At 48.7% G+C, this 27,241-nt stretch overlaps 1 protein-coding gene across 5 annotated transcripts in view; it reads left to right on the top strand.

Annotated features, from left to right (window-relative positions):
- Positions 1-27,241, top strand: part of COL18A1 (collagen type XVIII alpha 1 chain) — a 448,272-nt gene that overhangs the window by 264,724 nt on the left and 156,307 nt on the right. For all 5 annotated transcript variants that reach the window (XM_069616076.1, XM_069616073.1, XM_069616074.1 and 2 more), the window contains one exon: positions 13,144-13,688. In XM_069616076.1, coding sequence (XP_069472177.1) covers positions 13,144-13,688 — 545 coding nt within the window. The remainder of the gene's footprint in view (positions 1-13,143; positions 13,689-27,241) is intronic.

Below are 27,241 nucleotides of genomic sequence, written 5' to 3'. Positions count from 1 at the left end.
TAAATTGATTTGAAAACGCAACCATTCCGCAACGGTTTCTTTTTAAAACAAAAGTATAGGAACAGTAAAACTGAATTAAAAAAAGTGGAGGCGCACCGCTCCCGCCCATTTCAACCACTGCCCTTAACTTATCGTGAGCATTTCAGTCAGAGCGCTGGGAACGCACATTTTCATCTGATGAAGCGAATGCTCCGTCAGAATCCCGCGGGCGAAGCTGACTAACGCAGTGTGTGTTTCCCTGACATGAACTGGAAGTGAAGGTTTCCTTCAGATGAACTCGGAAGTGTTTCCTTTCCTTCAGAAGAACTTGGAAGTGTATTGTTTCCCTCAGGTGAACTCGGCAGAGGTTTATTTCCATATGAAGTGTTAAGTGCTTGGTCTTCTAGAATGGAAAGAGAGACTAATTCTAGGGCAGGGAGCCCTGAAGCGGCTGCCTACACGGCACCCCCAGCAAGACACCTGGTTGGTCCTAGAATGTACTCTGCCAGCATAAAATGTAGCCAATTGTCTGGGGCAGAGAGAACCAGGATGCCACTTGGCCTGGTATGTTATGTATTCCAATAGTTATACTGCGCACATTACCACCGTAGTGGTCTGATGGCACCTGGCCTTGTACGAAAAGCGGCATATGGGGACCCTGCCAGTATGTTGCCAAACCTTACTCTGCAGAAAGGAAGAGGAGGTTTGGGGAGGAGGTGGACGGAAAGAGAAACTATACGATCGAATGACCGAAATCAGAGCGGAAGAAGAATTGGGAAGAGTGGGAGGGGATATGGTTGTCGAAGTAGGGCTGCATACTTCTCGGATATGATAAGATATTGGTACGCATGAGTGTAGAACTCATAGCTCGGTACGCATGAGTGTAGAACTCATAGCTCGGTACGCATGAGTGTAGAACTCATAGCTCGGTACGCATGAGTGTAGAACTCATAGCTCGGTTCAGAGCAGAGTTTCATTGTGATGGTAATATCCAGACCTGACGAGGCATGGCACTAGATGTAGTTAGATAGTGAGTGGTTGCGTGGTGGACTTGAGAGGTGCTGCAGCGGGCGCTAGTAGTGTCAGAAAATTCTAGCACTGACCGGGAGAAGTTATGTTTTTCCCTTTTTAGTGTTGGGTTTGGTCGTTCGTGTATACTTTCTTCAAATACATTAAAAGTGTTTATTTCTGTTGGGTGAATAAGGGGTCTATATTTCCTTCAGATGAATAGCAAGTGTTTATTTCCTTAAAATGACTTGGAAGGTTTGTTGACTTTATTGCCTTCGGATAAGCAAAGCTCGGTTTCCTTTGGTAGTGCAGTGTTGTTTTTCTAGTCTTAGGGGTAATTGGAATGTTTACTTGCTTTCGGTTGAACTGGAAGAGTGTTCTTGCTTTGGGGGAAGGGCAGTGTTGTTTTCCTGCAGCCCAAGTCTTTTTGCTCTGGCCCACTGACTGCCCATCCCCAGGAGGCCAGTGGGTGACCCCAGAAAACACCCCACGTGAGCGCACTGCAGAAGAAAGCAGAATCTGACAAATATACTGCAATCTGCCTCCTCTGGTTGAGATCACTAAGAGGGTACTTTTCATCCAGCTGGAAAGTGTTTATAAGAAAAATCCTTATTTGAAGCAACCCAGTCTGTACTTAGGACAGATGGTCTGCTCTGGTCTGAATGGAACATGATCGATTACCTTGTGTACTTAATAATGTTCTATAACACATAAAAGCACAATAGCATCAGAGCACTGTGCACTTTTATAAAACAAAAACCAACAAAGTGAATATACAAAATGAAACAGAAATCGCAGATGCGGTAAAACTAAAGCCAGAATAAAAATACAATTTAAAAAAGAAAACCACCCCCTGGGAGGTTCATGGATGTGGCTTTCTGTGGGTCTTCCTTGTGCCCAACCTTTCAACCCTGCACGGCTCAGAAACACCATGAACCCTGGGAGGGTCTATGTGATGACTGCGACCGCCATAATTGCGACGGCCGATAACGCAGACTTTTAAAACCAAATATTTTCAAAAAACCTCTTTACACCACATACATATACAGGGGGAGACCCCCGCAACCCACCCATATTACTATTATATCATATACTCCCCACATATTTATGTGGTTTAAGGGGTGGGGGTCTAAAAAAAGAGTCGGAATTTCGGCTGTCGGAATTATGAGGGTGCCATTTTGGGCCATTACCACTCTGGGACATTGCTATGCTGCCTGGAGTACTTGCAGGTATTGGGGAGGAATGGTTTACAGTGGCATTGACCATTCATGCAAGGGAGGACCCCGCAGACTATGGGGTCCCATGGGAGGCAGGAGGGTCACCCATTTAGGTTTCTCCACTGGCCTATGCTGTTAGCACAGCTGCTTAGCGCACACAACAGCCTCCTGTAGTTATGACGGCATAGCCTGTCGCATCATAATGGTGCCCATGGCACACAAGTCATTGCCCTGTGGCATCTTGCTCATTGCCCTGACTGAGCTGGACATTTACAAGGAGACAAGCTGGCTGAAGCTACACTTGGTCAGGACACTGCGTTTTGGGTCTATACGAAGACTGAGCATGGTGACGGGACCCCCAGAGATAAATGGAGCCCACCCCAGGAAGTCTAGGTGGGGATGAGCTGGCTGAAGCCGAAATCACACAGGACAAAGGTGATGCCCCTGCGTTCTGGGTCTAGATGAAGACTCAGCATGGCGACAGGACCCCCAGTGATGAATGGAGCCGACCCCAGGAAGTCTAGGTGGAGATGAGCTGGCTGAAGCCTAAATCACACAAGGCAGAGGTGATTCCCTTGCGTTCTGGGATTTGATGGCAACTGAGCATGGCGACAAGACCGCCAGTGATGAATGGAGCCCAGCCCAGGAAGTCTAGATGGAGATGAGCTGGCAGATGCTGAAATCACTCAAGAAAGACGTGATGCCCTGGATTCTGGGTCTAGATGAAGACTCAGCATGGCGACAGGACCCCCAGAGATAAATGGAGCCCAGCCTAGGAAGTCTAGATGGAGATGAGCTGGCAGATGCTGAAATCACTCAAGAAAGACGTGATGCCCCTGCATTCTGGGTCTAGATGAAGACTCAGCATGGCGACAGGACCCCCAGAGATAAATGGAGCCCAGCCCAGGAAGTCTAGATGGAGATGAGCTGGTAGATGCTGAAATCACTCAAGAAAGACGTGATGCCCCTGCATTCTGGGTCTAGATGAAGAATCCGCATGGCGACAGGACCCCCAGAGATAAATGGAGCCCAGCCCAGGAAGTCTAGATGGAGATGAGCTGGCAGATGCTGAAATCACTCAAGAAAGACGTGATGCCCCTGCATTCTGGGTCTAGATGAAGACTCAGCATGGCGACAGGACCCCCAGAGATAAATGGAGCCCAGCCCAGGAAGTCTAGATGGAGATGAGCTGGTAGATGCTGAAATCACTCAAGAAAGACGTGATGCCCCTGCATTCTGGGTCTAGATGAAGACTCCGCATGGCGACAGGACCCCCAGAGATAAATGGAGCCCAGCCCAGGAAGTCTAGATAGATGGAGATGAGCTGGCAGATGCTGAAATCACTCAAGAAAGACGTGATGCCCCTGCATTTTGAGACCAGCTGATGTTTGAGCATGGAGACAGGACCCCCAGGACCCCCAGTGATAAATGTCGTTGTCAAAGTCCAGCTTGCTGCTGTGTTCCAGGGAATTTTCTAAAGTGGAATCTTTTTCATGGGGGTCTGACTCTCTTGTCCACCTTGTGACCTGGAATTGTGGGCCCACTCTTACATTTTGACGCATCCAGACTATGGAAACTCTTTTAAGCAGAGTCTGCTCTGTTCCCATCTCTGCAAATGCCTTGTGTGCAGAATGTTGTCTACTGGCGCGGTAAGATGTGCATACCCCCCCCCAGCTATCCGGTTTCTATAGGTTACATGTCTTTATAACAAAACATTTTATGAAGAATGCACTTATAAGGACACTTTTATTAAGTAAAATATAACCATTTTTTTGGGGTGGGTGTCCAGCCCCATAACCCCATTTCCCAATCCTAAAAAGCCGCCCCAACCGTTTCCCTGCAATATTTAACCCTCTACCCCACCCCTAAGGGCATTCTTCATAAAATGTTTTGTTATGAAAGATTCAATATATGTTCGTTCTTCATAACATTTTCGCTATAAAGAATGCATACTGTTTCTCTATAATGGTTCCACATTGCTTTCGTGATATAATGCAAGAGTGTTGTTTCTGCCTGTGGAGATGTGCTTTGACCTGGATTGCGATATCATAATCTGCAAGTGGCCCGGGGGTCATATAGCATCATCGAGTACTTCCAGGTTTCAATATTGTAACCGATAAATACTGGGGGGATTGCTTAACATTGCGTACAAGGACTCTAATCGGTGCATGTGATAATTTCCTTGTTCTGCAGGTGTTGGATGTCATCATTTAAGAGTATTCTTAGTATTTGATGGCATCCACTCCTAATTTTTGGTGAGTTAGATATGATGATCTGCAGGAATTTCATTAGTTGCAAAACACCTTCCATGTGCACAGTACAAGTTGACTGTCATGCTCTGAGGGCACTGCGGACATTAGATGTTGTCATCTAGTTGTACGGTTAAATATCATCATCGACAAATACACTGAGCGTTTGCCATCATCCTCATCATCATCTTCATCTATGAGACTGCAAGGGTTAGATATCATCTCTGGAGTACGATGGGCATCAGATAGAGTTACCTCTGTGTACTCCCCAGGTAGTATGCCATCTCTGCCAACTCGAAGGGTTGAATATCATCGTCTGCGTCTACTATAATGGATGTTATCCTCAGAGGTGAATACTCGAAGGGTCGGATATCCTCATATCTAAGTGCTCAAGAGCAGCATCCTCTCATGTCTGCTGAGGCTCCTGAGTCAATTATTGTTGCTTTTATATGCACATGTTAAGACCGCATGCACTTTTGGATCTTTGCATGAACACATAGCTTCCACCCTGTGTTGGCTTGTAACTGGTCTCTGTGTGGAGTACCAGGCACATCAGGAGATAGGCATCGGAATCTCTTGGCCTGCTTTTCTTCCAAGGAAACAAGCAATTTGCCATTGGAACCTCGGGGTCAGCCACGCCTAAGGCTCATAACTACATAGTCGCCGGGGATAGCTGTAGGTCTTTTGTATTTAGAATAAGAAACTCCCTCCCCCTGCAAACCAGAGGCACTTTCCATCATCCTGAGTTCAAGGTGCTTTTTGTGAACTGCTTTCGCCTGGGCCTGCCCTGTTCTTGCTATTGATTATTGTATGAGGGTTTTTGAAATGTGACTGTCTCACTGAAACAATTAACTAAAACTGCCACGGGTGTGTGACAGAGCAGTGACGTAGCTGAGAAACTCCATAAGAACAATGATATGGCCACGAGAAGCCACAGGAGCAGTGAGATCTCTGTGAGATGCCAGAAGAGCAGTGATATGGCTGAGAGGCAATGGTATAGCTGGCAGACGCCATACGAGCAGATCAATAGCTGGGAGATGCCGCGGGTGCAGTGCTATAGCCGGGAGACACCTTAAGAGAAGTGCTACAGTTGGGAGAGCCAATGGGGCAGTGGTATAGCTGGGAGGCACCATACGAGCAGTGATATATCTGGGAGATAACACAAGGGCAATGGGAGACATCTAACACTGGGAGATGCCATATGAGCAGTGATATAGATGGGAGGCACCATAGGAAGGAGCAATGGTATTGCAGCGAGAAGCCACAGGCGTAGTGGGGTGACTGGCAGATGCTATCAGAGCATTGGAATAGCTGGGAGACGACATGGGGGCAACGGTATAACTGGGATATACCATAAAAGCGGTGAAATAGCTGTAAGACAACATGGGGCAATGGTATAGTTAGGAGAGGCCATTAGAGCAGTGAAATAGCTGGAAGACGCTGCCATCGGGCAATGGTATAGTTAGGAGAGGCCATTAGAGCAGTGAGATAGCTGGAAGACCCCATGGAGCCGTGGCATACTTAGGAGACGACAGGATATTGCTGGGGGTTGCTATGCGAACAGTGGTATAGCTGGGAGATGCCATGGGGGCAGTGGTATAGTTGGTAGACGCCATAGAAGCAGGGCTATAGTTGGGAGATACCATGGGAGCTGCCCTGGGGGCAGTATTATTGCTAGGAGATGCAATGGGGCAGTGGTATAGCTGGGAGACGCCATAGGAGCAGTGGTATCTCTGGGAGATCCCATGGGAACAGCGATATAGCAGGGAGACGCCATAGAAGCAGGGCTATAGTTGGGAGATACCATGGGAGATGCCCTGGGGGCAGTATTATTGCTAGGAGATGCAATGGGGCAGTGTTATAGCTGGGAGACGCCATAGGAGCAGTGGTATATTTGGGAGATTTCATTGGGCGATTCCATGAAGACAGTGGTATAGCTGGGAGAGGTAATGGGGCAGTGGTATAGCTGGGAGACGACATAGGAGCAGGGGTATAGTTGGGAGATATAATTGGGAGATTCCATGGAAGCAGTGGTATTGCTGGGAGATGCAATGGGCAGTGGCATAGCTGGGAGACACCATAGGAACAGGGGTATAGCTGGGAGATGCCATGGGGCAGTGCTATTGGTGGGAGATGCCATGAGAACAGTGTTAAAGCTGGGTGATGCCACAGGAGCCGTGATACAGGTTCCAAAGGAGCAATGGCACTTTCACATGGATGTGTGATGCCTTCTGAGCAGTTGTGCAATTGGAAGACATCGCTGGGGCCGTTGTATAGCTGGGAGATGCCACAATAATGTGTCATTCTTTAAGCCATACCATATCTGGGAGAAGGCACAGGAAGAGTGCTACAACCGCACTATGGTAAAGGAGAAGGGGTAAGCAATGGCATAGCCAGGAGACGGTTGAGAAGCAGTGTTATAGCTGGTAGAAAGCTGGTGAATAGCGATGTAGCTTAGACTGAGCGCAGGAACTGGGCTGCAGGTGGGAGAAAGCCCAGGATGAGCCGTATAGCTAAGGGGAGATACAAAAACAGCAGTGTTGTTGCTAGGAATAGCCAGTGTGGCAGTGGTAGAGCTATGAGATCGCAGAAGACTAGTGGTGTAAGTTGTAGAGTGCACAGGGGCAACGGTATGGCCGAGAGATTCACAATAGAAGTGGTATAAGTGGGAAGACTGCACAGTGGAAGTGGTATAGCTAGCAGGCTGCACAGGGGCAATGGTATAGCTGGGAGACTGCACAGTGGAAGTGGTATAGCTAGCAGGCTGCACAGGGGCAATGGTATAGCTGGGAGACTGCACAGTGGAAGTGGTACAGCTAGCAGGCTGCACAGGGGCAATGGTATAGCTGGGAGACTGCACAGTGGAAGTGGTATAGCTAGCAGGCTGCACAGGGGCAATGGTATAGCTGGGAGACTGCACAGTGGAAGTGGTATAGCTAGCAGGCTGCACGGGGGCAGTGGAATAGCTGGGAGATGGCACAGGAAGGGTAGATGCATAGGGGCAGTGGTATACCTGGGGTACTGCACATGAGCAATGGGGTAGCCGGATGGCTGCACATCATCACATCGATAGTTTCATAGCTGGGGAATGTCACTGGGGTGGTAGAATGCACAGGGGCAGTGGTATAGATTGGAGGTGGCATGGAAGTGTTACAGCTGAGAGGCGGCACAGGGTCAGTGATATAGCTGGGAGACTGCATGGTGCAGTAATGCAGCTGAGAGACTGCACAGGGGCAATGGTATATCCGGGAGACTGCACAGTGGAAGTGGTATAGCTGGCAGGCTGCACAGGGGCAATGATATAGATTGGAGGTGGCATAGAAGTGTTATAGCACAGGGTCAGTGATATAGCTGGGAGACTGCATGGTGCAGTAATGCAGCTGAGAGACTGCACAGGGGCAATGGTATATCCGGGAGACTGCACAGTGGAAGTGGTATAGCTGGCAGGCTGCACAGGGGCAATGATATAGATTGGAGGTGGCATAGAAGTGTTATAGCACAGGGTCAGTGATATAGCTGGGAGACTGCATGGTGCAGTAATGCAGCTGAGAGACTGCACAGGGGCAATGGTATATCCGGGAGACGCCACATGTGTAGTGGTGCAGCTGGAAGACCCCACAGGGGCAGTGGTATTGGCGTCAGTTACCTCAGACTCAGGGGTCATTGGAAAAGTCATTGATGTCTGGGGTCTTACTCTCGTGTCCACTCTGGGATAGCTGGACATCTTTCTGGTTCCGGCTGCGCCTCCCTGGGCACAGATGCTCTGTTCGCACCCCTCGGGGCGCTGTCCTAGCCGCACACTTGGCCCCAGCTGCTGGATCTACCCCTTCATCAGTTGCGCTTTCGGGGGTTGGCATGACTTCTGTGGCAGGGGAGTGAGCTCATGTCTGGGAGCGCCAGAGGACCCACAATGCCGGATTGTTGTCGGGACCCACCAGGCTGCGGGCGATTTCAGTTCTGTGAGAAAGGCGTTTTCACGCCATGTCGCCCCACACTGCCACAGCAGCCCCTCCCCCTTTATTAATACACTTGCTACATTTTATCTGAGATTCTCGTCTTAAAGGAGTCTGGGGGAGCCCGGGCTAGCGCTGGTAGGGTGCTTTAGAAGACATCCCACCACACCCGAGGGCCTGCCGCACTGCACTCGTGCACTGTGGGCATTGTAAGAAGCCCTGCATCACTGCCAAATATGCAGCCAGTTCTATGGGCGCTTGAGGGGGCTTAACCCACTAGTGGAACATGGCACTGCGAGGACCCTGCACCGGTGCAAGGTGATATGGGCACTGTGAGGAACGCTGAACCAGCGGCCCAAGTGCTGTGTAGGGATTAAGGGTTCTTCACCAGTGCTGGGCTTCGAGACATTCTGCACCGCACCCGTGTCCATAATTCAGTGGGAACTAAAGGTTCACTGCCCCAGGAGCACATGCGAGGAGTGATGCGCCATTGGCATAAGTGAAGTGAGTGCTGTGAGGAGCTCTGTGCGGGTGACGCATGTAGGGAGTGCTGCACCAATGGCACACTGCAGGATTGAGTTCTGCACATGTGCAGTGAGTGATGCACCCGAGCTGTGGTGATGCATGTGCTGAAGACATGCTCTCACACACAACATCCACAATCTGCTATATCTTCCAATAAGGAATCATCTGAACAGGGCTTAAAGTGGACTGGGACTAAGTGGGGCATGCTACGGCAGTTTCCAAAAACTGGCCCCAAGCTGGGGCAAAGCCAGAGCTTTGAAGTGCTTCCATATCACAGATGATTCACGCTCTTGACCGTGCTATCCTTATCACAGATGATTTACGCTCTTGAGCGTGCTATCCATATCATAGAAGATTCAAGATCTTGAACGTGCTAGCCGTATCACAGCTGATTTACGCTCTTGAGCGTGCTATCCATATCATAGAAGATTCACGATCTTGAGCGTGCTAGTTGTATCACAGATGATTTACGCCTTTGAGCGTGCTATCCATATCACAGATGATTCACGCTCTTGAGCGTGCTATCCGTATCACAGATGATTTACGTTCTTGAGCGTGCTATCCATATCATAGAAGATTCAAGATCTTGAGCGTGCTAGCCGTATCACAGCTGATTTACGCTTTTGAGCGTGCTATCCATATCATAGAAGATTCACGATCTTGAGCATGCTAGCTGGATCACATATGATTTACGCCCTTGAGCGTGCTATCCGTATCACAGATGATTTACGCCCTTGAGTGTTCTATCCATATCACAGATGATTCACGCTCTTGAGCGTGCTATCCGTATCACAGATGATTTACGCCCTTGAGCGTGCTATCCATATCACAGATGATTCACGCTCTTGAGCGTGCTATCCGTATCACAGATGATTTAGGCTCTTGAGCGTGCTATCCATATCACAGATGATTCACGCTCTTGAGCGTGCTATCCATATCACAGATGATTTAGGCTCTTGAGCGTGCTATCCATATCATAGATGATTTACGCTCTCGAGTATGGTAGACATTAGTCCTCTTCCCTGCTTACTTTGAGGAGTTTGTTTTTACTGCCTGATGTTTCGGTTTGGGAGTAAATCTGGCGAGATTTTGTTCCAAAGGGGAGCCCCTCATGTCAGCTGTGTGAGAACCTTTTCCTTGTGATGGCGGCTTGCCATTTCTTCGCCATTGGGAAATGTAATTGTTTGGCTTGTATTGCCTTGCCTCCTCATTTCTGCTTCATTATAGGTCTGCTCAGGAGTATTGTGTGGACTACTAGATCATATGTCTCTGGACGATATATATATATATATCCCAGTAACATAACATAAATCTTAGTCTCAAGTCCATATTGTTGCCAATAAATATTCTCAGGATCCTATGTGTGCTGCTTCAGAAAGACCCTCCATTGCCATCTACTGCAGCGTTTTTAAAAGTGGACTTACAGCGGCCAAACTTCAAAGAACCCTAAACCATGCCACCCAACTCACATTCAACCAATACCAATCCAACACCATAGCCACTAACTGTCATGAACACCCTGGATCTGGGTCAAGCAATGGGTAAGATTTAAGTCCCTTCTACATCAAGCTCTGGACTTGCACCTTCCGGGCTACCTACCCAGAAGCCACTGCGCAGCTTCCTAACCCATGCCATCTACCTCACCATCAATCCAAACCCAGCCTGGTTATTGCTACCCTGGATGTGGGTCAAGCAGTGGTTGCCTTCAAAACCCACAGCCTTCTGCACAAAGTCCTGGACAGACAGCTTCCATGCTACCCATCCAGACGCCTGTGGGCAGCTTCCCCGTGCCACCCTTTTCACCACCCAGCAAAGTACAGACATTACAGGGGTGATTGTGTCACTCACAAACCTCTACTCTGGGGAGTACCATCTCGTTGCCCCTCAAATCTGACCTCATGAAGTTCAGGAAAGGGGTAGAACAGCCCTTTTAGTGTGTAGGGGTAGAACTGCCCTTTTCATGTGAAGGGATAGAACAGTCCTTTTCTTGTCTCCCTCTTGATGTTCCTTGTAAACCTATGCTAAAAAAAACTCGAAAGTGATCAAGGGGCAGAGTGAGCACTGCAGACTAATAATAAGAACACAAAATCAATTACGAAATGATAGCAATTCCAGACCCCGTTAATGAGGTGCAGTGTCTATCACGGTGGCTTTCAAGTGGACCACAAGAACCCCGATTAGTTGGTGTCTAGCAATGCCATCCAGAGCCTGGTAGAGCAATAGTCACTTTTCAGGGCATTGTGTGGACACATTCACGTGATTGTGGAGAGCGCTAGGTAAGCACTGTTTAGGGCGCTGGTCGCGCGCTGTGGATATTCTTCATGTCATCATGCCAGTGTTTAGGGAACCCCTGCTAAACCATTCAGAACACTTTTAGTGACATTTTGTGGGGCATTTCCATAACATTGTGTATGGCGTTTTTCGTGGCATCTTTATGGCAACTGTTTGCAGTGTCACACTGATCTTCTTGCCATAGTTCGGTGCACTTTACACGACGTTCCAGGACATTTCATAGACTTTTTAGACACTGCTTGAGAAAGTAACTAGCCGTGTTTCGCTCCATTGTTTAGAGCACTTTTAGCAGCACTGGAAACAGCACTTCAGACAGCCTCATCTCATGGCACTTTGCATGGCATTATCAGTGCCAAAATCCTGGAGTGGTCTAGGGCAGTTTTAAAGCACTTTTATTGCAATTGTTTCTATTGATGTGCAAGGTAGAAGTTCTTGAATGAGCACTGTGTGAGGCAAGGAGGTGAGCATGATGATGTGTGAGGTAGAAGTTCTCTCACAATTATTTGAATGAACACTGTGAGAGGCAAGGAGGTGAGCATGATGATGTGTGAGGTAGAAGTTCTCTCACAATTATTTGAATGAACACTGTGAGAGGCAAGGAGGTGAGCATGATGATGTGTGAGGTAGAAGTTCTCTCACAATTATTTGAATGAACACTGTGAGAGGCAAGGAGGTGAGCATGATGATGTGTGAGGTAGAAGTTCTCTCACAATTATTTGAATGAACACTGTGAGAGGCAAGGAGGTGAGCATGATGATGTGTGAGGTAGAAGTTCTCTCACAATTATTTGAATGAACACTGTGAGAGGCAAGGAGGTGAGCATGATGATGTGTGAGGTAGAAGTTCTCTCACAGTTATTTGAATGAGCACTGTGTGAGGCAAGGAGGTGAGCACGATGATGTGTGAGGTAGAAGTTCTCTCAGAGTTATTTGAATGGGCACTATGTGGTCTAGTGAGAAAAGTAGGGTGGCGAGCTAGTTCTCTCAGAGCGGGAGCAACAAGGTGGTGAGGCGGATGGCTGTGGGGTAGGAGTTCGCTCAGAGTGGCATTGTGAGAGAACTCCTATGAGTGAGGCCTGTGTGAGGCTGTAATGCGAGTGAAGGGAGGTAGAAGCTCTCTCAGAGTGGTATGCACAAGAGCTGTGTGAGGCAGTGAGGCGAGTGGGATGAGGGTGAGGTAGGGGGTGGTTCAGGAAAGGTTGAAATGCGCCATTGCATGCCCAGCCTCCCAGCTGTTCAGTGTCCAGCACGCGCGCACACACTGGGCCCTTCATGGAACATCTGCAACGAAGAAAGAAAATATGCTGCATACATTCTTTAAAACAGCCAGTGGTTCCAGGATTCCTTGAGAACTCAAAACAAACAAATACACAGCCCTGAGAAACTGGAGCAATGTTCCATGAAGGACCTGAGGGACTTGGCGATAACAGCTTTGCTGACTGAGGGGTTCAGGGACCGGGGCGGGGGGCCTGGACCAGCAGAGAGAATCTCAACAGGGGCTTTGGGGTGCGAGAGGAAGGGTGCAGGGCACGGAAAAGAGAGCCCAAGAAAGGTGAAAGGGGGCGGGAGGAAGCAACAGGTTTGTCTTTTCTCAAGGGCACAATCGCTCACATGGTATTCTTCGGTTCGAGTGTCTTGTTTTGGCTCAAAGGGTGTTTCTTGGTGTACTTTCTGTTGTTTCTGTCAGAAGGAGGCTCTCCTCTGACCCTATACCTGCCCCCCCTTCCCCTGGATTCCCACCCATCTTGAAGCTATGACACATACTTGACATTGGAGGCCATTCCTCCACAGACCTTGGTTTGATATGATATGATATGGCATTTATAACGCGCCTATACACAAGTGTTTCTTTTTATGATGTGCATGTAACGTTATTCTGCGTAACTCACCACAGCTTTTTTGTTTTTTGTTCTTCTCACAGAGATCTTGAACACAGAAGTTGGTCTCCTTCAACTCATCGGTGATCCACCTCCAGACCAAATCATCAAAATCTTTGGTCCCGACAACAGCCCCGGCTATGTCTTCGGCCCCGACGCCAACACAGGGCAAGTGGCCCGCTACCACTTGCCGAGCCCTTTCTTCAGAGACTTTTCCCTCCTTTTCCACGTGCAGCCCACCACCACCAAAGCCGGCATGCTCTTCTCCATCACCGACGCCGCTCAGTCCATCATCTACATTGGCGTCAAGCTCTCTGCGGTGACTGGCGGGAAGCAGCAGATCATCTTCTACTACACCGAGCCTGGCTCGCAGAGCTCCTTCGCCGCCGCCACCTTCTCCGTCCCGTCACTGGTCAACCAGTGGACGCGCTTCGCCATCAGCGTACAGGATGAGGAGGTGGTCCTCTTCTTGGACTGTGATGAGTTTGAGAGAGTCCGCTTCGAGCGCTCTCCTGACGAGATGGAACTGGAGGATGGATCAGGACTTTTTGTGGCCCAGGCTGGCGGTGCAGACCCTGACAAATACCAGGTATGCTATCCCACCATTGTATGTCCCCTGATGGCTCTTTCTGTTCCCCGAAGGATTTATCTGCCCCAAAATTGATATGAAGTAATAGAAGTCTTCGGTAATAGAAGTGAAACCTGTTACCATTTTTGTGGTGGAAAGTCTGATTTTGCCCAGTTTCTTTCTTAGTGACCCCCACTTAAATCTCACCCTCCCTTGCACCCTACTCATGTTAAGGCCAGGGATGACCTCAAGTGCTGACATCATGTTTGTAAGTCGTGCCCCTTGATGGGAGCAGGTGTGGGAATTGCCTTGTGACCAGTGTAGCAGACACCTTCGGAGAGAGCCTTCCCTTCCAAATTACAGGGGGGAGACAGAGTGAAAGAAGGGTTGGCTACCTCCAAATATGCCCCCTGCAGAAAAGACTGCAGTACTGCATTGATTTAGACAATGAAAAAGGTCCGTCTAGGCTGTGAGTGATTGATAAATGTACATTGCGTACGTACACCTTCCGTCTCCTAAGCACTGCAACGCCTGCAGGTCTGAAGTGGCCCACTAGCAACCTTGTGGGTACTGTTAACCTACGGGTGTAGTCATAGAACTTCAGGGTTGGGGCAAGTCCAGTGAGAAGGAACATCTAAGTAGCCTTTAGTTTGAGTACAACCGTGTCTGGGGATCTCGGACATGTTCTGCAGTTTACTAGGGTGGCTGGGTGTTTGAGAGTTGAGGGATGTGTCATATTGATCTGCATGCAGTCACATTAATTATAGCCATGCAGCACTGGGTTCAAAGGAGACCCCCCTCCCAAACCCCATCACGAGGCCCCTTGGACCCAATTGGACCCTAGCAGGAGGCAGGGAGTGGCCCTGATTTCTAGAACACCATAGTCGCTTAGGAATCAGTACACCAGATCTTTTCTCATGCCCCGGGGTCGCGGGCTGACACACGCTGATTGGCAGGTCCTGGTGAAGGCAATCAGTCCATCTGTGTGGAGAGGCTGATTAGAAGTGGCCAGACTGACCTCTGACGACCCAATTACTCAGTTAGTGGAGTTCTCACTTTCAAGCCATCCCCAACGAACAGTCCTCATTTCTGTAGATGAGATAATTGGGAAGGGGGCGGCAGGCCGTGTGCTTCGGGGGGGGGGGGGGGGTTTCTCTGCGAAATTAAAGGGCTCGTTATTTCCTGACAGGCGCCTGCTTGTTCCCCATTCCTGGTAATCTCAAGGCCCGCACATTTAGAGGGAGGCGCCCTCTATCCTCTAACCTCTGCAGGGAGGACTACAGAAAAGGACAGGGGTCTCAGTTATTGGAGTTTGCAACCGTTTTTTCAAAGGGCCAGACTTTCCCTTCCTTCCCCTCAGAATAAGAACAAGCATTGGCAAAGCCAACAGGTTTGGCTTTTATGTGGCCATAGGATGGCACTTGCAACGTACTGACATAATGGTCCTAGAGGTACATAATGTGATAACAGAAACAAAATAGTGTGAGTATCAGGGTACACGAATGCAGTACTTAGCAAAAGTCTAACACAGGGTTGTCTAACTCTGGGCCTGGAGGGCCGGGATCCTGATGGTTTTTCAGGATATCCCTCATTAATATTCATGAGGATAAATATGCATACATATAGAATCATTGTATGCAAATCTTTCTCATGAATATTAATGAGGGGTATCCCGAAAACCCAGCATGGCTCCAGCCCTATACACAAGCCAAATTTGTTGGCTTTGCCAATGCTTACCTTTAACAGTACTTCAATGCAAAGACATGCATACTGCTTATAAATCAAAAGAGTTTTATTACACCAGTAGTGTGTTTATAGTTACAATTAAGCAATTCACTTTTCAAAGAGAGATTTGAAATTCTGCCGGGCCTCTAAAGCTCAAAGTGTGTGCTTACTGCTTAATGAAGTTAGCTTTCAAAAGAGATCCCAGGAGGATGCGTCTTGGGCGGGCAGGTAGTGGGTGGAAATGACCAAAGGAAGTGGCATGGCCATGGGTATATAACACCCACAAGCTTTGTGTCCCTCCTCACATCCCATCTCCCTTCTAGCTGTACTCCAATGCAATAGTTTTGGCTTGTAGGTGTTGCATACGCGCCACCAAATAGCCAAAACTAAACAATGATAGCCAAAAAAAGGATGCATTGCAAAATGCAACTATCGGCTTCGTAAGAAGAGAGGCCATGTGCTTGATGGTGACAGGGCAATCTTTAAACCAGTCTCAAATCAGGCATGATCTGGAGTCTCTTTCTAGAGAGACACTGGATCTGCTCTGGTGATCTGCTCTTCCGCTACCAGTGCATTACAGGAGAGCTCATTCTATCAGCTGGAGAAGGTCACTTGACTGTAGGTATTTACACCCTCTGATCCCTAGGACAGTTGTTTTCCCAGCTTGGGCGTTCGCCATCTGAGTTATCCCTGACTCCCATTAAGTAAAAGCATCTTTAGAGTCAAGGTTGAGCTGCTGGCCCTGCCAGTCGTTAAATACCTTCCTATTGTCCACTCGGGTACATTGAAGCCAAGCCATGTTCTAGGTGGGTCACCCTCACTCAGCAGTCCAATGAGCAACGGGATCCTTACTCCACTTTGCCAACCACATCAGGTGCAGCTCTTAGCGATAGAATCGCTGGATGAAAACGGGGTGGCGAGAAGGGCACATGCCAGGCTCTGAAACCTCCCTGCATTCTCATTGTTGATCCCCACCATCATCTGTAATCCTCATGTAGTGTAACTTGTGCCTCCTTACTTGGACTCCTATTAACCCATTGTTGTACAGCCCTCTCATGATTCACGAAGCTAGGTCCACACTCATTAAATACCCAAATAAATCAAAATGGTAGCACCTTTGACTTTCACCCAGGACTGGAAGCGGGAGGACATTCACCACAGCCTGAGGAGTCTCCACTTGTATTGGTTAATTAGCCCGCTCTGTTTGATTACCTCTGAGTGTGATTCTTATGTGATTTCAATTGCTGTCAAGTTTATACACTAGAGGGTTCTTGATACTGTAACCACCTACATAATGTTTAGGGCCTCATTATGAGGTTGTTGGTGCAGTAAAAAAGTGGTGGCAATTCCGTTACTGCCACTTGTATAGGCGGTAACAGAATTACCAATGTTTTTACAGACTGCCGAATTCTGAGTTTGGAGAAAAAGTGGAGGATGTACCGCCAACAAAAAGCAGGAGGTAAATCCTCCACTTTTCCACCAAATACAGATGGAATTACTGCAGCGGAATTACTGCTCGTGGTAATTACTCCAAAATCCCCATGGAGTCCTAATGACTCCAAGAATTGGAATTTGTGCTGCCCTACCACCACTTGGAACAAGTGGCATTAACGGTAATCGAATTTGGTGGTATTTTGGCAGATTTACCACAGAAATACCACCAAACCCGTAATGAGGACCTCAGTCTGAAACCAAACATACATTTCCAAGGAACGTGTTTTCAGGAAGCAGAGGCTCAGCTGCTCAATCTGAAGGTGATATTGATGGGCTCTCTGAGCTAAACATGGTCCCTAGACCTACCCCTGCGATCCACTTGTCCTTCTTACAGGAAGTACCTCAAGTGACTTGTGGATGGAAAAATCAGAAGTGGAAATGTACTGTCCTGAGCCCTGTCACAAGGTGGGTTTCCAGCAGAAGGCCTGTGGTCAGTGCTTTCAGGTTGCGGGGGCCAACCGGGCCTGACCTCAGCAGTTTCCAAAAAGTGGGGCTGACCCGGGGCCCTACCACACCATGGCAGGACACATTACCCTGCCATGGCCTCAGGCATCACAGGAGATGGACCCGCCATTAAGTCAGGCAAGCTGAGAGGAGTGGCAGCCACTTCTGTCAGTCACTGTAAATTCCTCTGGTGATCCCTCGTGCAAGGGGTCACTAGAGGAAGCTACTGTCCTTTTGTTTTCCCACCCCCTCCCGAGGTCACTGAGGCGACTTTAACCCTTGGTGATCCTGGGGACTCAGTGACATATTTCTATGTTTATAAAAGATGGCTTGAAAAGTACACAATTCAATCCATCTTTTATAAAGCTTTGACGACGGACAAAGACTGAGGGAGGCGTCTTTGTCCGTCGGCATAGCTTTATAAAAGACAATCCATCTTTTATAAAGCTTTGCCGATGGACAAAGACGCCTAATCACTGTGTGTGGGGGGGGGGCATTGACACTATTGTACATGGCCCTTGTCTTGGGGTTCACCTCAGGACAGCGCTTCAGGCCAGGCTGAAAAGCTTAGCAGATACACCAAGAGCCGGGGATGAGTTTCGGCTTCGCCTTCAAGCAGCATTTTTGAAGATCTCTGTTTAGTGTGTTCTGGATCTGTTTATCACCATAGAAACTGGAACCCGGTGCTCTGTATATACCTGTCAGGGTGGAAATGGGTGCCAAAGCCCTTCTCCTGTGCAGGAGTGCAGATAAAGAGGGCAGGGCCAGATAGAGTTGTGCCATTAACATGCCCTCCACTTCAGGTTAGCAGATGGCTCCATGTCATTGGGACACCCATTCCCAGCCCTGCGCTTTCCTTTCTCCTTCATTTGCATTCTGGGAGTTTTAGTCTTAGGTCACTCCCATTGAATAAAATGGGCTAAAGCAAAGCCCAGGACTAGAATATCGTATCTCCGGTGACAGAGTCCTCTCTTGCCTTCACAAACAGACCGTTCAAAATGCCCAGTGCCGGGTGTCAGTGGCTTATCAGGTCTTGTTGCTTTAGTTCACATCAATTTGTTATATCATCTTGTATTTGTATAGCGCCTCCTCCCATTGTTTATGGCATTGAAGCGATTTGCCTGTCGAAGAGGCAGAGGAGGAGTGTGAGGAGTAGGGAGGAGCAAAGTCAGGCAGATAGTTGGGATGGGGCTAGGGATAGATACGATGCACTGGAGGGCTTTAGAAGGGAAACGGTACTGCAATCAGGTACTTGCAGTTCTCCAGTGTTATATTATCTTGCATTTGTATAGTGTCTCCTCCCATAGTTTATGGCATCGAAGCGCTTTGCCTGTCAGAGGCAGAGGAGGAGTGTGAGTAGTTGGGATAAGGCAAGGGATAGATAAGCTGCAGAGGGAGGCCTGAGAAGGGTAAAGGTACTGCATTCAGGTACTTGCAGTTCTCCAGTGTAATATATTATCTTGCATTTGTATAGCGCCTCCACCCATAGTTTATGGCGTCGAAGCACTTTGCCTGTCAAAGAGGCAGAGGAAGAGTGTGAGTTGTAGGGAGGAGCAAAGTCAGGCAGATAGTTGGGATGAGGCAAGGGGTAGATAAGATGCAGAAGAAGGCCCCTGAGAAGGGTAAAGGTACTGCATTCAGGTACTTGCAGTTCTCCTGGTAGGAAAGGAAACGCGACATGTGCTGAAATGGAAAGCGACAGGAGATAGGAAGCCAGCTCTGCTGGTACATCTTATGCCCGACACTCGCTCGATGAGGGTAGATCTCGGCAAGGCCGGTAGGAACCTCGTGGCTGCCAGGAGTCCGCGGACGATATCAAGGTAGTGGCACATACCTCCTCAGTTCTGCTCTCCCCGCTTCCTATGTCATCAGGCAGAGCGACTCTCATCCAGTCCAAGCGTCAGAGCCAACAGCACTTTACACGATGGAACCCTGTAGGCACATACTTGCAATGGCAAGACTAAAGTGCAAGCCCACACCTGCGAACTGCTGCGGGCTAAAACGCCAGTAGCGGACACAGCTAATCCCGATGACATGAGTGTGACGGGCATCTCAGGGCCTGCACTTAGTTCCTGCAGCTGTTGACTGGGACCTCCCAGCAGATGCAGGTGGGTGTTGCACCCGACCCTCCGCTCTCTGCTGACATCCTCCGCAGCCCCCTCAGTCTGTCCGGTGAGCAAGAGATGCTCAATCGCTTTTGAGCCATCCTCGCAGAATCTACCCTGGCTGCTCCCATGCAGCAGGAGGGGCCATCTGCTTAATGCTGACGCCGTGTTCAATAGCAGCCTTTTTACCTGCTGGTCATCGTGCTCGATGTCTTTCCTGAAGGGTTGGGGTTGCACTCCCGCTTAGTGACCCCTGTTTGGCGGCATGCTTGCGCACATCTGATAGCAGCAAGAAGGAACCTTGTTCTTGAGCCCGGGTGTGCTGCACAGAGTTATGCTCTACTTCCGGTATCAGAACGCATCCTTTCATACTGAGTTGCCCAGGTAAACACGGAGTACTCACGTCTGATTTGCTTGTCTTGTTTGCTCTTTAGTGCTATGGCCAGACTCTCGGCTTTAATAGCCGAACAATTCCACTGCAGGGTGTACACTGGACTAACCCAAAAGGGCTTACACTGATTCACAGCCCAACAGGGGTTAACATCGACTGAGAGCGCATGCGGGCGCACTGCGGGCTAGTACCATTGCAGGCAATGCCCTGGGAATACAGCCAGGCTTACACTGGGCTAACCATGCAGCAGGGTTAATAATGGGCTAACAATACAGCGGGGTTCATAATGGGCTAACACCACAGCGGGTTTAATAATGGGCTAACACCACAGCGGGTTTAATAATGGGCTAACACCACAGCGGGTTTCACACTGGATTAACAATAGGGTTGGCAATTGGCTGTTCCCACAGCAAGATTAACACAGAGCTAACACAGCAGGCCTTGCCCTGAGGTCATAACACAGCACAGTTTACAAAGGGCTAACACAAGCAGGCTCTAAGAGGGATACTATTACAACAGGACTTAAAATGGTTTAACACCACAGCAGTACTTAAAAATGAACATACAACACAGCAGGTGATACATTGGGTTAAGCCTCCGTTCCAAGGGCTACAACAGGGGCTCAAGGCCATTAGCACCCCAGGTTTCCAAAGCAGTAACTAAAAACAAGGTGCTAAAAAAAAGTATTTTCAGTCATTGAACAGGATGCCTTGTGCGTCCCGTTCATTGACTGAAAATACTGTCTAAAGATAGCTGGGAAGCCAGGGATCGTAGGCAGATGCTCCAGAAATACATGCAGAAGCTCTGTGTCCGTAGGCAGATGCTCCATAAATACACGCAGAATCTCTGTGACCGTAGGCAGAAGCTCCAGATATACATGCAGAAGTTCTGTGGCCGTAGGCAGATGCTCCAGAAATACATGCAGAAGCTCTGTGGATGTAGGCAGATGCTCCATAAATACACGCAGAAGCTCTGTGGCCGTCGGCAGAGGCTCCAGAAATACATGCAGAAGCTCTGTGGCCACAGGCAGAAGCTCCAGAAATACATGCCGAAGCTCTGTGGCCGTAGGCAGAAGCTCCAGAAATACATGCAGAAGCTTTATGACCATAGGCAGAAGCTCCATAAATACATGCAGAAGCTCTGTGACCATAGGCAGAGGCTCCATAAATACATGCAGAAGCTCCAGAAATACATGCAGAAGCTCTGTGGCCAGAGGCAGAAGCTCTGTGACCATAGGCAGAAGCTCCAGAAATACATGCAGAAGCTCTGTGACCATAGGCAGAAGCTCCAGAAATACATGCAGAAGCTCTGTGGCCGTAGGCAGAAGCTCTGTGGCCATAGGCAGAAGCTCCAGAAATACATGCAGAAGCTCTGTGACCATAGGCAGAAAATCCCGAAATACATGCAGAAGCTCTGTGGCCATAGGCAGAAGCTCCATAAATACACGCAGAAGCTCTGTGGCCATAGGCAGAAACTCCAGAAATAAATGCAGAAGCACTGTGGCCGTAGGCAGATGCTCCATAAATACACACAGAAGCTTTGTGACCATAGGCAGAAGCTCCAGAACTAAATGCAGAAGCTCTGTGACCGTAGGCAGAAGCTCCAAAAATAAATGCAGAAGCTCTGTGATCGTAGGCAGATGCCCCAGAAATACATGCAGAAGCTCTGTGGCCATAGGCAGAAGCTCCATAAATACACGCAGAAGCTCTGTGGCCGTAGGCAGAAGCTCCAGAAATAAATGCAGAAGCTCTGTGATCGTAGGCAGATGCTCCAGAAATACATGCAGAAGCTCTGTGTCCGTAGGCAGATGCTCCATAAATACACGCAGAATCTCTGTGACCGTAGGCAGAAGCTCCAGAAATACATGCAGAAGCTCTGTGGCCGTAGGCAGATGCTCCATAAATACATGCAGAAGCTCTGTGGCCGTAGGCAGATGCTCCATAAATACATGCAGAAGCTCTGTGGCCGTAGGCAGATACTCCAGAAATAAATGCAGAAGCTCTGTGGCCGTAGGCAGAAGCTCCAGAAATAAATGCAGAAGCTCTGTGGATGTAGGCGGATGCTCCATAAATACACACAGAAGCTCTGTGACCATAGGCAGAAGCTCCATAAATACACACAGAAGCTCTGTGGCCATAGGCAGAAGCTCCAGAAATAAATGTAGAAGCTCTGTGATCGTAGGCAGATGCCCCAGAAATACATGCAGAAGCTCTGTGGCCATAGGCAGAAGCTCCATAAATACACGCAGAAGCTCTGTGGCCATAGGCAGAAGCTCCAGAAATAAATGCAGAAGCTCTGTGATCGTAGGCAGATGCTCCAGAAATCCATTCAGAAGCTCTGTGTCCGTAGGCAGATGCTCCATAAATACACGCAGAATCTCTGTGACCGTAGGCAGAAGCTCCAGAAATACATGCAGAAGCTCTGTGGCCGTAGGCAGATGCTCCATAAATACATGCAGAAGCTCTGTGGCCGTAGGCATATGCTCCGGAAATACGCGCAGAAGCTCTGTGACCATAGGCAGAAGCTCCAGAAATAAATGCAGAAGCTCTGTGGATGTAGGCAGATGCTCCATAAATACACACAGAAGCTTTGTGACCATAGACAGAAGCTCCAGAAATAAATGCAGAATCTCTGTGACCGTAGGCAGAAGCTCCAGAAATACATGCAGAAGCTCTGTGGCCGTAGGCAGATGCTCCATAAATACACACAGAAGCTCTGTCACCATAGGCAGAAGCTCCATAAATACACGCAGAAGCTCTGTGGCCATAGGCAGAAGCTCCAGAAATAAATGCAGAAGCTCTGTGATCGTAGGCAGCTGCCCCAGAAATACATGCAGAAGCTCTGTGGCCATAGGCAGCAACTCCATAAATACGCCCTCCAGAAATAAATGCAGAAGCTCTGTGATCGTAGGCAGATGCTCCAGAAATACATGCAGAAACTCTATGGCCGTAGGCAGATGCTCCATAAATACACGCAGAAGCTTTGTGACCGTAGGCAGAAGCTCCATAAATACATGCAGAAGCTCTGTGGCCATAGGCAGATGCTCCATAAATACACGCAGAAGCTCTGTGGCCGTAGGCAGATGCTCCAGAAATACTTGCAGAAGCTCTGTGGCCATAGGCAAATACTCCAGAAATAAATGCAGAAGCTCTGTGACCATAGGCAGAAGCTCCAGAAATAAACACAGAAGCTCTGTGACCATAGGCAGAAGCTCCAGAAATCCATGCAGAAGCTCTGTGACCGTAGGCAGAAGATCCAGAAATCCATGCAGAAGCTCTGTGACCGTAGGCAGAAGCTCCAGAAATCCATGCAGAAGCTCTGTGACCATAGGCAGAGGTGCCCCCAACACCGCCAGATGGTCTCTTAGCGCAGCAGGAAGCTCATCCAACATGCGCGGAAGTGCCGTTAACAGAGGTGGAAGTGCCTCCATCACAGCCTCCTCCAAAACAGCCAAATATCTCTTAATGCAGGGGCAGCTCCTACAGTACAGGACAAAGCTCAGAGAACATAGCCAGATGTGCCTACAACACATTTGAAGCTCCTCCAACATACCTGTAACCTATTTTACCGGAGGGTTAGCTCCTTCAACATAGGCAAAAGCTCCTCTAAACTTGCGAGGTGCTCCAACATGGGCAACTCTCCAGGGCCAACTCTTCTATATTCTGGGGAGCAATGGGGAGAGAAAATGAATAACGCCCCCACTCTTGAGTCCGAGCTGAGGACCTTCGCATGGCCGGAAATGGGAAACACATTTTTCAGATCTCTGCCAAGCTCATTACACCGGTGCACCAAATCTGGTTCTCGTGGGATTAATGCTGCGTGGGCCATTCCATATTCGATTCTGTGCTTTTAAGGCCTGATGTGTTGTAAGTCAATTATACTCCCTACTGGGGCCAAACTGGCTCCATGTCATCGGGAGCATCTTTTTTTCAGTCAGTCTTGCTTTTTTAGACGGCAGTGTTGTGCATGCTGGGACTTGTAGGCTCTCATATATATTAATAGGCTTTTATACTGTGCCAAATCACGGCCATAGTAATTTCCGACCACCTAGACTTGTCCATGGAGTGGTGCATTGTGCCCCCACCAGTGGTAGCCAAGACCGTAGCTTTTTGGAAGAAACAAAAATGAGCGAGGGGGCAATAAGAGGATGTGAAAGTGGGAACTCAATGCTACGGAAGAATGCTTTGTGATGGCATGGGTGCATGCCAGCCCTGCTAGGATGACCATACATCTGCAAAGGGGAGGAGGAGGGCGTGTCCTCAAATGTTGCAATAAATGGGCTGTTCTGGGAAGGTACCTTTGGAGAATTGTAGGCCAGTAGACAAGGTAAGGTTGGATGCACGTAAGCTGCAGAGAGTGGAAGGGCAATCCTGGAAGTTAGACGAAAAGAAGCGACACTACAAGCGCAAGCATGCAAAATGCTACTAGCTAAAAGGCCATGTGAAGGGGATCCTGACCCCTGCCAGCATACACCATACGGGGATCTTTGTCCGCTGTAAGTTTTTATGTTTTATTAGTGAAAACTAATCCTGCTTTTTGCGGCACATGTTGAATAAATCACACTGTGGCGTGAGTCCAGGGAAGGTCCTTCTGAGATTTCTTGCACCAGTCGAGTGTAAATTATACTGTGGTGTTATTGCAATGTAAACTCTTACTCTGGTGTTATTCAATGTAAAGGCCTGGTGTTGTGCTAGTCCAGCGTAAGCCCAAATGCAGAATATTTTTACTGTTAACTCTGATGTGGTATTGCTCTGTTGTACATGCCGCTGCAGTGCTAGTCCAGTGTAGTCTGTGCTTTGCATTACTCCAGAGCAAGTTCTTCTGTGCTAAACCCTAGTGGGTGGGTTAGTCCACTGTAGAGCTGTCAATGGTGTTAGTCACAACCTCCTTCAGAAACTGGCGATCTCAGCCCACGTTCCATGCCACCTGACAGCCAGTTCCCACCGCCGCCATCTTCCCCCCACCCTTCGCAGCAAGTGCCGCCGCCGTAGCCACTCCTTCCCCTTGAATCCTGCAGGCTGCCATGGAAAGAGAAGAGGGGCTCCTTACGAGCTTCTGCCTATGGCCACAGAGCTTCTGCGTGTATTTCTGGAGCATCTGCCTACAATCACAGAGCTTCTGCATTTATTTCTGGAGCTTCTGCCTATGGCCACAGAGCTTCTGCGTGTATTTATGGAGCTTCTGCCTATGGTCACAGAGCATCTGTGTGTATTTATGGAGCATCTGCCTACGGCCACAGTGCTTCTGCATTTATTTCTGGAGCTTCTGCCTATGGCCACAGAGCTTCTGCATGTATTTCTGGAGCTTCTGCCTATGGTCACAGAGCTTCTGCATGTGTTTCTGGAGCTTCTGCCTATGGTCACAGAGCTTCTGCCTCTGGCCATAGAGCTTCTGCATGTATTTCTGGAGCTTCTGCCTGTGGCCACAGAGCTTCTGCATGTATTTCTGGAGCTTCTGCATGTATTTATGGAGCCTCTGCCTATGGTCACAGAGCTTCTGCATGTATTTCTGGAGCTTCTGCATGTATTTATGGAGCCTCTGCCTGTGGCCACAGAGCTTCTGCATGTATTTCTGGAGCTTCTGCATGTATTTATGGAGCCTCTGCCTATGGTCACAGAGCTTCTGCATGTATTTTTTGGAGCTTCTGCATGTATTTCTGGAGCTTCTGCATATATTTCTGGAGCCTCTGCCTATGGTCACAGAGCTTCTGCATGTATTTATGGAGCTTCTGCCTATGGCCACAGAGCTTCTGCCTGTGTGCCACAGAGCTTCTGCATGTATTTCTGGAGGTTCTGCCTGTGGCCACAGAGCTTCCGCATGTATTTCTGGAGCTTCTGCCTACAGCCACAGAGATTCTGCATTTATTTCTGGAGCTTCTGCCTATGGCCACAGAGTTTCTGCATGTATTTCTGGAGCTTCTGCATGTATTTCTGGAGCTTATGGCTACAGCCACAGAGCTTCTGCATGTATTTCTGGAGCTTCTGCCTATGGTCACAGAGCTTCTGCAGCTTCTGCCTACGGCCACAGAGCTTCTGCATGTATTTCTGGAGCTTCTGCCTATGGTCACAGAGCTTCTGCATGTACTTCTGGAGCTTCTGCCTATGTTCACAGAGCTTCTGCATGTATTTCTGGAGCTCCTGCCTGTGGCCACAGAGCTTCTGCATGTATTTCTGGAGCTTCTGCCTGTGACCACAGAGCTTCTGCATGTATTTCTGGAGCTTCTGCCTATGGCCACAGAGCTTCTGCCTATGTTCATAGCGCTTCCACCTATGTTGGAGGAGCTCTTGTTTGTGTAAATGACCTACCTCTGGCTGGAGGAGCTGCCTCTGCTGGCAGAGCCCATTATGTTAGAAAGGTTCACCATAGGTGTAATTGGTAAATCCTGCTTGTGGCCGTAATAGTACATCCTTCATCCACAGGGTGTAACACGTCTCTCGGCACTGGATCATGCACGGAATGAAAGACATGTTAACACTTGCCCCTTCTTGCTAAATGCATGTGCACACAGGCCTTGCATTGTGGGCTTTGAGAACCTGCTTACAGAACCCAGTGCACACTGCGAAGGCATGAATGACAGCCAGCTTAACTGTAAGAGGCTGCGGGTGGTGGTGGGTGGATTTACATTTACACCGCCCGCATCCCCACCTCCCAAGATGGTTCCCATGTCTGCAATTTTCTCAGAGGTTAGTTGCGGCCTTCTCGTGCCAGGTTCCAGCTGCATTTCCAAAGCCCAGTAGAGCTTTAAGTTTCCTCTCCTTCTCATGGTAAACTGCAGCTGTGCAGAATTCTTCAGTGGGTGTTAAATGATAAAACTCTACTGTGACCCGGCTGGAATCTCAGGAATACTGGGAATAACTCTGCTTTCTCCATGGTCCGCGTGGGCAGAGGCAGACGGACAGACAGACACTTTCTTGTTCCGTCGCAAGATGGATTCCACCTGCCAACCAACAAGGCTCTTTGTGCTGCAAGAATGAGATCTTTATTCTCTTCTGAAGGGCAGTAAATGGGACGAGTAGTGAAGTGCATTATTGTCAGCTGAAGAAGATGGGATGGAGACAGTTTGCCTGCAAATGAGGGACAGCTCCCACTCCTCGCCCGCCCATATAGAGGCATATAGACTCAGTGGAGGACCAGCCACATCTGCCCATTCGGGTGCAGTGGGAACATATAGAGAGACATATTCCAACTCTGTTTAAGAAACTGGAAGCACAATGAAGGGCCTTCACTGACTCACATTGAAATTCTCTACGTACAAAACAGGATCTGCTTCAATTCCCCATGGAAACGCATTGGAAACATAGTGAACCTCATTCACCGAATGACCTGCACCAACTCCCCATCTAAATGCATTGGAAACACAGCGAACAACCCTCACAGAATGACCTGCACCAACTCCCCATCTAGATGCATTGGAA

This window comes from Ambystoma mexicanum, chromosome 9 (genome assembly GCF_040938575.1).
Source record: "Ambystoma mexicanum isolate Mex_15411 chromosome 9, UKY_AmexF1_1, whole genome shotgun sequence".
Classification (NCBI taxonomy): domain Eukaryota; kingdom Metazoa; phylum Chordata; class Amphibia; order Caudata; family Ambystomatidae; genus Ambystoma; species Ambystoma mexicanum.
The sequence above is the reverse complement of the archived record's forward strand: the minus strand, read 5'-3'. Positions and strand labels throughout refer to the sequence as shown.